The 10,215-nt window shown below is 41.9% G+C and overlaps 1 protein-coding gene across 1 annotated transcript; it reads left to right on the forward strand.

The window, feature by feature from the left end:
• The first annotated feature begins 330 nt into the window (after window positions 1-330).
• On the forward strand, window positions 331-9,900 carry LOC121708975 (ubiquitin-conjugating enzyme E2 R2-like). The gene is made up of 5 exons (XM_042091979.1): window positions 331-1,126; window positions 2,592-2,678; window positions 3,811-3,908; window positions 7,025-7,159; window positions 7,605-9,900. The coding sequence occupies exons 1-5, from the start codon at window positions 941-943 to the stop codon at window positions 7,816-7,818; spliced, it is 720 nt and encodes a 239-aa protein (XP_041947913.1). The 5' UTR covers window positions 331-940; the 3' UTR covers window positions 7,819-9,900.
• The last annotated feature ends 315 nt before the right edge of the window (window positions 9,901-10,215 follow it).

Here is a 10,215-nt window from a genome sequence, read left to right on the forward strand (position 1 = left end):
GCAATTTATTTACATAGCACTTTTCAAGCACAGAACACAAAGTGATTTACAGACAAACAAGAAACCAAACAATAGTAATAATAATAAATAAATAAATAAATAAAAGGACAAACTTAACTCAATATAAGAAACAAATGGGAAAATATACAGTACCAAAGCAAACAAATAAAAAATCATGATAACAATAAATAAAATGTTTGCTTTGGTGATATTTAAGCGTGTTATATTTCCAACACAACAGTTCCTAAACAAAAGGAGGAAACGTATGTTTGAATGAACTTCATTTCCCAGTGTTCAAGGCGCTCTTTATTGACCAGTAGCGAAGAGAGAAAACACTCATAATACACCAAGCCAACACAGTTGCGTCGGTTCAGATGTCTCTAATCACTCAACGCGAGTAGTTGGTGGTTTTTATTCTCTGTTATTTTACGCGTAACGTAGAGGATTGGCTAGTTGTGTTATAAAGATATCGGTTAATCTCGGCACGTCCATTACTAGTGGTTTAGTGTTAAAACGTAGACATTTATTTGCTTTGTAGCTAGCTTGGCTAGCTCTGTTCGACTCAGAAAAGTAATCGTGTCGATATTTGTTAGCCTAGCTAATTATCCTACGGGTGATCATTGGTTGTTTTAGCTTGTTATTTTCATGGACATCAGGCCAAGTAATTGCCCTTTGTTCAACAACTCTTGACTGACTTTTTGACTACCAGCGACAATTTGTGAGACACGGCATAGTGTATTTTTTTCCGAGCTATACCTTCTTAGCTCGTATTATACCGAAACGAGAACTCCAAACAAACAAAGAAGGTTTTGTATAGAAGCTAGGTTAGCTAGCAAATATAGCTGGCTGGCTGGCTGGCTTGCTAGCTACGTTAGCTAAACAGTACTGACAATTAAATCTAATTGGTTCCAAGTTAGATAACCAGCCAAATATCTTTAACATGGCTCAACACAGTCATACTCAGGTTGCGAGCTCGCAAAAGGCACTAATGCTTGAAATGAAAAGTCTTCAAGAGGAACCAGTCGAAGGTTTCAAAATAACACTGGTGGACGAAGCAGACTTGTACAACTGGGAAGTAGCCATTTTTGGACCCCCCAACACACATTATGAAGGGGGATATTTTAAGGTAACATTAATTTAACTTATTGTTTTATATCTATATAATGTTAACGGCCATTTCGTTTTCCTCCGCTTGCTAGCGGGCCAAGACGCTATATTTAGATACCAGTGGCTAGCTGTTCTCACCTGCTATAAATAGTAGGCTAAGGTAGCTTGCTATCTGGCTTCTAATTAACGTTAGCTGGCTTTGTGGCCAGTTGCTTGGTTGACACAATATCAGCCCTGTGTTGATATAGCCTGCCTTAACCTAACCACTTTTGTTCGAACTGGAAAAAATACGTTTCTTCCGCCTAAGCCTTAGGTAACACTATGTAGGTAATGCTTCGCTAGCTGGATAGGCTTTCAGCTATCTAGCTGCAGTCTTTGTTCCTAGTTCTCAGAGCAGTGTTCAACAAAAGAATAATTGGCTAATAAGCACACTACTTCCAGGAAGCATATCGTCAGATCCTTTGTTTATTAGTGTTTACCAACAGACACAATGTGTTACTTATGCTGTGCCATCAATTCAATTACATTAGCAGCTATCTGAATTATGTACATTTTTTTGTACACTACGTGTAAAATCACTACATGGTAGCCTATACTGTTGTACTTGAAATGCAACTTCAAAGAAAGGAACACCTCTGAAACGGATAGCTCTCAGCGAATATCCACACAATGGACACAGTGACCCGTTCTCTTGGCATCTACTTGTGTTTTCTAAAAAAAACTAAATAAATTTAGATGCATAAGGTAAAACTCTTGTCAAGTTAAATACTTAACTTTTTTGTCACTAACATATGAACTAATTCTAGGACAATAATAGAACAGAGGCAGGAATGCCGTAACCTCCGGATTAGGGAATAAAGTAGGTCATAACGAGGAAAGTTCAGATCTCGCCTTTGTTTACTTTTAGTCGTACATTGGACTTGGCAGGTTCTGTAATGTCAACACTCGGCCCTGGCAGATTGGGACTCCTTGCCCAGACCTGAATAGCTCCCAGGGGCTGCGATCCATCCCCAGGGGCCGCCTGACAGGTCATGTGCGAGACATTTTTGCACCAGAACCCGACCCCTGAAGAGCAGAGACTGTATTTTAAAAGAGCAGTTGTGTCTATGTATGTACTTAATAATAATAATCATAATAATAATCATAATAATAATAATAATAATAATAATAATCATCATCATCATCATAATCATAATAATAATAATCATAATAATTCATAATAATAATTTCATTGATCACTGATGCAATCAGTGGTTTTATGGCCTTTATGAAATATTTGAGGTGGGGTGTCAAGATTTAGGAACTACTTACCTACAGGGAGTTGTTGAAAGGTTTTGTGATGAAATTGTTTTTGTCTCGGAGCTGGTTTAACTGGAAAGGGTAGAGCTGTCTTGTTTGCCTGACAATGAAACTGAAGTTCGTCTGTCTGTGTTTGCCTTATGTTACAAACTGCTATATTTGTGTTTTCCCCACTGCCTTTTTAGGCCCGAATCAAGTTTCCCATCGACTACCCTTACTCTCCCCCAGCCTTCCGCTTCCTCACCAAAATGTGGCACCCCAACATTTATGAGGTAAGATCAACATTGCACATACACTAGTGACCGCATGATTTCTGTTGTGTCTTGAAGGACATGGCCCTGTACGGTGTCCTCGCCAAATCAGACCACCTGTTAAGTAAATCTCCATTTAGGGAAGACGACCTCAAAAGTACCACAAACCAAAAAATGTCTTTGTCCTTAAGCCACAGCCTGGGGATTAGAGCCAGTGGAGTTTGTTTTTGTTCTAGGAATGGATACCATTCTAGTTGTGTTGCAACCACTCTGCTCTACTTTAGGGCGGGGAGTAGGGCTGACTATAGGCATAAGGGAGGGGTAGGGGGTGTCGTAACTGAGCCTAAGGGCCTACATGGATAACTGGAGGTGGATGGTGATGTTCTGGCATGTTTCAGACACCGCACGTGAGAGTCCTTCCTCTCAAGGCTCAGGCCAGGAAGCAGAGAACTCAAACAGGGCCTCAGGGGATTTTTTGTCACCGGGGCCACATGTTAGTCAGGTCTGCCGTGTGGTGGTTTGGGGCTGTCATTATCGCTCATTATTATCACGTCTCGAGTGTTCTTTTGAACAAAGATGGACTTGCAGAGTCCTGTTTCGCAGTAGCTGAAGTTAGTAAATGGGCAACGGAAATGAGAGATGAATTTTGAAGTTGTCATGGCATTCATTGACTACAACATGGTTACTTTAATCATAGATACACAGAAACCGAGCACAGTCTTCAGTACCAAATCAAGTTTGTTAGTGTCCATTCATGGTTGTAAGAGCAGTATGTGTGAAGTTCAAATAGATATACATGTTAAACAGCTGAGTTTTGAGATTTAGGTGAGGACTTTATTTTTCACGCAGATGGAACACGCAGCCTTTTTTCCAATCTGATAACGGGGTCTGTTTTGAACCACTGTGATCATTATCTGTGATTAGTTCATGATAGTTGATTGATTTGTTGTCTCTGACTGTAATTAGTCCATGTTTGAGTACTTCAAATTGTGACTAAAGACTAGTACCTATATCTCCATAGAATGGTGTTCTTTTGTGTACAGTTCTGCCAAATGATAAGTCACTGTGATTTGACATTTTGCTGTTGCCTGTGATTGTTCCATGTTTGGGTTCTAATGTTGTTGTGATAATGACATGCGTGTGTCCACTTCAGAACGGTGATGTGTGCATTTCCATCCTGCACCCTCCTGTGGACGACCCCCAGAGCGGAGAGCTGCCCTCTGAGAGATGGAACCCCACACAAAACGTCAGGTAAACACAGCGCACAAATAACTACAGTTAACAAACAGCACACATTTTTATAAAATAAACATCACAATAGGGCCAGTCATCTTGATGCCAATTGTCAGCACCACGGGTCAGGTTTAAAGTCTTGTGATTCAGGAAAACTGCAAACTGAAGGCATCCAAACAGAAAGGAAAACTCATGTGACTGTATTCTCACATCAAGCTGAAATATGAAATAGCGTTGCACAAGAAAAATGGAATTAGATATTCTGCTATTTAGATAATTAGATATTCTGCTATTTTAGATTAATTTTACGTATGTCGTTGCTTTTGCATTAGGGCACTGGATTAAAGGAAACCCAACTATTTGCCGTCTACCCCAGAGTTAGATAAGAGGATACATACCCTTCTCTGTGCGTGAAATAACCCAGCCTGACACAGTTTGTCTGTCTAGGCATAATTCACTTGAAGTGGGTTACACCAATTATCCCATCACTCCCTTTAGCTATAGGCTAATTGAAACTATTGCTTTCAATTTATATTTTGCCCACATAGTGCTGCTGTTGTCCCCATAAAGATACAGTACATTTGCATATGGCTGTGTTTAATACCGCACGCCAGTTCGCAGAGCATCTGGTCACACTCACGCCATTGCGGCCTAATTTATGACGATAGGCAGGAGACAGAAATACAGAAGTGATGTTATTCTGAGACCTATGTTTAAAATAAATAATGAGGACCGCTTTCTGTGCAATGTGCATCAGTATGAGTAGCATTGAAAGTTGCTGCCATCACACCACCTGCAAATCTATCCTAAAACCATCCATCCCATCTCGGATTGTGGTTTTAGTCAGATTTAATCACAGCATAAATAAATCGTGTTTATGACTATTTCAATCGTCCCTCCCTATATTACACTGGTAACTGTCATCTATTAATTTCTTCTGATACCCTGACCATAGAGACAGGCTTATCCCAATGTATTCTACAGTATACCAAAGCAACAACAAGCCGTTGCCACAAAGACACTGTGATGAAAGCGGAGATAGGAACTCTTTAATACATATGTGCCTGTCTGTATTTTATGTGTGTTTGGCTGTGTACACGTACACATACACACACACACACGCACACAAACCACTATGGTTTCCTGTTGACGACATACTGCTGAGTGTAAAAGGAAGTTGGCATCAGTCCCCTCACCCTCTGCTCTTTTTACATGTGGCCTTCCCATCCCCCGCTCCCTGCATGGCATCTCTGACCCGATTGTCCAGGGTAGCCTGAACTCCCCTCAACAGCTTCAGCTTTAGTTCTAATGACAACTTTTGAAAGACCACTAAAATGTTTCTGTGAGAACTTTGCTTTCAGCATCAAGCCTGTTCTTATTCACTGTTTGAATGTAATTTTTAAGTATTGTGTTTGATCCAAAGTAGATGTTTGGTTGTGTGCGAATAAGACCTGTTGAAGGCTCCCCTGTATGAAAGCTTTTAGTCCTTCACATTCACATATCAAGCCAGTAATTGTCATCGAATCTTATAGTTGATCTCGCCAAAACAGTAATTAAGCACAGAGACATTAAAGGGCCGCTCTTTATTTTCAACTGAAGTCATTTCTTCGCTGATTTTTCTCATTGGTTGTCACATTTTGACGCGACCATGTATCAAAAAATAGTGCTGCTAGGATTCCCATTCAAAACTCCATTTGACCCAAAAACGACAACACCAACAAGCTTAAAAGTGGCGCTTCAGACATAATTATGCTTTTAAATGAAAGTTTGACTTGTGTACATTCACAAAAACACCCTAACCTTTCAGAGAGAAGCTTATGCTTCCAGGAGTCCAGAACTATTGCCACTTTTGATGTGTGACGGCTCCCGTAGTTGTAAACGAGGCAGCGCTTGAGCGGTTGGTTGCTATATAACTCCCAACCACTAGATGGTAGAATTTCTTAGAACCCGATTGACGCAAAGTGAGTCAAAAAACACACCCTTTCTTCTCTGTTACATTGCTCCGCAACTGTTCATCGCAGCGAGATGAAACAGAGCAGAAGTGGGCCTTTCCAACGAGACCACGCACTTGTCTGTACGTTAAAGTATGAAAATTAAGAAAAATCATGAAACTAAATCAAATTGCATCATATTTACAGTCTATACTTCTCTGCGTTCACCTGCGCACCCATTACTCTCGTTTGAATTACTCACGAACCCGTGAACGCATAGATATGGCAAGCATATCAGATGAAAGAGGAGATACAGGGCTATCCATTGGTACCAAGTATGTCGATCCTTCTGGCTTATAAAAACAGACGAAGTGACTGCAAAATAATAACGTCATGTACAAAAACCAACGCTACACACCCATTACTCTCGTTTGAATTACTCGCAGACCTGTGATCGGATAGATATGCCACACATGTCAGATGAAAGAGGAGACACAGAGCTATCATTTGATACCGAGTCCTTCTGGGTTATAAAACAGACGAAGTGACAGCAAAATAATAACTTCATATAGCTTGACTTGCCTCACGTTTTTGTCTGTTTTTGTGGCAAAGCATGTTCATAATCCGGTTTTGAGATCCTAGCAAATTCCTGCATGGCATCCAATTCAAGGCTCACATTGCATCCCAGTTTGTTCGACAAAGAAACACCTTTTTTGCCTTTTTTTTTTTGTTCATGGCAATGCAGTAAAAAGTTGTAGAGAATCATGAGTGCAGACACCATAGGCACACACAGGCCAGGCTAACACGTAAACTCGGGTCAAGTCAGCTCAGATCAGTTTGTGTCAGATATGGAGCGCAGAAAGGTCATTTTTAATCACTAAATAAAAAATGCCATTTATTTATGTAAGGCGCACACCACATATGTCTAAATTGCTCAGCCCCAGAGAATCCCTCCACCATGGCAATGATATTACCAGATTCAGGACAGTCTGCCCTACACACACATGAAATGCATATAGAGCTATGAGCTTGCTGTGGTGAGATACATATTTGTTTGATGATGGTAAACGCACACCTTGTGAGGTGCTCACTGGACTTTTCCCCCCCCTTTGTATTTGGGAAATGCTATTAAACATTCTCCTGTCTAATAGTGTATGGAGTTGTGCATCCAAACTAAGTGCTGATGAAGTTCTAACCCCCCAGGACCATCCTGCTGAGTGTGATATCTCTGCTGAACGAACCCAACACGTTCTCCCCGGCCAACGTGGACGCCTCCGTAATGTACCGCAAATGGAGGGACAGCAAGGGCAAAGAGCGCGAGTACGGCGAAATCATCAGGTGAGAACGAACACACACACACACAGGCAACAAAGTACTATGGACTAAAACACAAAATGTTAAAATACTTGTAAAACTGCTGAATGTGGAGCTTTATTGTTCTCTTCCTATACCACATTGTGATTACGCTAATAAATACTGTAATCATTGGCATACAATGAGGGTGGCTGCTCTTTTTCCAAAATAGTGAACTAGTCAACATGCTGTGTAAAGACTTGAGGTACACATAAGAGACTTCTTCTAACAAGTTTCTGAAGTGAAGATCCAAGTTTCAAAAATTTGGTGAAAATTCTAGACCTCATGTTGAAAAGCCACCACAGACTCAGTAACCTGTATTGGTGGCCATTATGTTCTATATGAACTTTTGCTTTGCGTTTAATTACCATACGTATAGACAGGGGTTAGATGAAGCTAACCATGCTCTTCCCTCTGTCTGTGTCCACAGGAAACAGGTGTTGGCCACCAAGGCTGACGCTGACCGCGACGGTGTGAAGGTACCCACCACGTTGGCAGAGTACTGCATACGCACGCGAGCCCCCGCCCCCGACGAGGGTTCCGACCTCCTTTACGATGATTATTATGACGATGACGACCTCGAGGAAGAGGACGAGGATGACTGCTGCTATGCCGAGGATGACTCCGGCAACGAGGAGTCATGACAACTCACCGGCTCGTCTTTCATCCACCCCCACCCCCCTAACCCCTCCTAAAAAAAAAAAAACACACACACACTTAACTGCAACATCTCATAAGCGCGCACACACACACACACACAAACGCCCCCTGCCTCCCGTCCCACCCGTATACACACTCATGGACTTCTACCACAGATACTAATGCCAACATGCATACACACACACACACACACACATACACAACCTGTTGCACACAGACAAGCATGCAACCCCCCCTCTGTCCCCCTCCTGCTGTGGACAGACAGATGTTGAAATGGACTACAGAAATTTCTAGAGTTTATTTCTAATATTATTCCTTTTTTGTTTATGATCTTTTCCTCTTCCTGTTATTTTTTTTCTCATCTTTTTTAGACGATGAAGTGGCATCCCATTATTCATCCCTTCCTCTTGGTTTTTTTCCCTCCTTCCAGGGTTTTCCATGCTGCGTGTTCTCTGGCCTGTGTTGATATGCCCTTTTGCACCCCCCACTCTTCCCACGTTTGTGTGTGTGTGTGTGTTTACCTTTCACTGCTGAGGCGCTGCAGGTCAGAGTGCTTCTTTTGCGTTCACCAGAACAAACCCATATTACCAGAATTATCTGGGAGCATCCTATCTAGGTAAACCACAGGATGACAACAAACTGCATAAGCAAGCAGAAGGCCAGCGTAAGGTGAAGGAAAGGAAAGTGTACCTCTGGCCTTTGGAGAGCCTCTCTCAGAAAGAGCGAGTGTGAGAGTGGAAAAGTGTGAATCATCTGGAGTCTGCTGGGAACACTACATCCCCATGCTCCCCTAATGCCCCTCCAGTCAGAAAGGACAAACCCCATCAATTTGCTGAAATGGCCTCAACTGTAGTGGGGTGAAACAATACAAAAGGACATTTTTTCAGAGCAGAGTGCTATCAATGTGTGTGTGTGTGTGTGTGTGTGTGTGTGTGTTTCCTACCACCCACCACACATGAAAGAATAGATCCGTTTCATGCAGGAGTGTTGTCCTGAGTCGGAAGGGGTCTTGACATGACACTACCACATCATTCAGCTTCAGACTTCAAAAAGGAACCATAGCTTAAGCCACTGGCAAGGTTGGGTTTGATGGTTTCCATTTCATTTTTCCAATTTTTTTTGTGTGGTGGAGATCATGGTTCATGTTTTGCTGTCGCCATTGTTACTCTTCGTATATTAGTGTGCTTGTTTTGTTTGCCTGATTCGTGGGTGTCGGACGGGCATCTCTAAATGATAGATGGACAAATAGGGGGAAACAAACTTGGAGGAAATGATTTTATCGATTTGATTGAATTCCAGTTTAAAATGGATTTATACACAAATTATGTACCCATATTGTGTTTTTATCATAATGAGAATTTATTTAATGTGTGCGTGTGTGTAGGTTTCATGCTAGGAGCTGGTGCTAGCGATGGATTGGGTGCGTTTCCTGAATCTTTATTCTCAAGCGATTGTGTATGGTATTGAGTCACTGATGGCATCAACTTTTCCTCTCCCTGCTACTCTTTCAGATCAGATGCTGGGTGAGGGGTGCTTGTAGCCCACCCAAGAACCATGGACAATGTACTTGGTTTTTTTTTTTTTTTTTAGTTTTTTAAAGATGTTTGAGAGTGTTAAGAGCTGAAATGCTGACACTCCTAATGTCCTTTTCCTTTTCGCGTTGAATTCAACGATACTGGAGAGTGGGTTGACCTTACTCTGTGAGAGCAAGCTGTGTCTCTACCCTACCTCCTCTCCCTCTTCTTAGCAACAGAGAGACTGGTGTGACCTGTTCCCTGTTTGGATCGAACTTGTGTTTTTCAACTCAGGACACTCCCAACAAAACACAAAGACAGCAGCAACAACAAAACGTGTATGCTTTAAAAAATACTGTCATGGCCCCTGGGCTCTTTAGTCATCACTTTTAAGGTTTACAGCTTCTCACACTCTTGTTCAAGTGCACGTGGAAGTTATGGGCGCTCCTTTTACTTACCAATCTATAAGTTTTATTTTATTTTTTCTTGTTTTTTAATGGTTTGTTGGTCTATTTAAATGCAAATGGAAATAAAGAACTTTATTAGAAAATACTTTTCTTGCCGTTTTGACTTCTTACCCTCAGGCAGTGTAGTGTATCATGAAGCCTTGATGGGCCCTTGTGACTAAGAGGTTTGCCATTTTCATATTTCTAGAATAGAGAAAACATGGGTGGGGGGGACACACCCAAGCCAGCTAACCCCGCCCTGCTCCCTGGGCAATGGGTCCCTGGTGTCTGCCCACTGCTCAAAGGGTGTGTGTGTGGACTCTCATCTGCACCCCTGCATGCTGTGCTCCTAGTGTGCTCACTGCCTGTGTGTGTGCGCGCATGTACTCGCAGATTCCTGTGTGTAACTCACCTTGGGCTC

Source organism: Alosa sapidissima, chromosome 1 (assembly GCF_018492685.1).
Source record: "Alosa sapidissima isolate fAloSap1 chromosome 1, fAloSap1.pri, whole genome shotgun sequence".
NCBI lineage: Eukaryota > Metazoa > Chordata > Actinopteri > Clupeiformes > Clupeidae > Alosa > Alosa sapidissima.

Bases quoted from the DNA above. Each gene is read 5' to 3' on its own strand.
- LOC121708975 (XM_042091979.1), top strand. From the start codon at position 941: ATGGCTCAACACAGTCATACTCAGGTTGCGAGCTCGCAAAAGGCACTA. The intron at 1,127-2,591 runs GTAACATTAATT...CTGCCTTTTTAG, and splicing joins ATGAAGGGGGATATTTTAAG to GCCCGAATCAAGTTTCCCAT. The intron at 3,909-7,024 runs GTAAACACAGCG...CTAACCCCCCAG, and splicing joins AACCCCACACAAAACGTCAG to GACCATCCTGCTGAGTGTGA.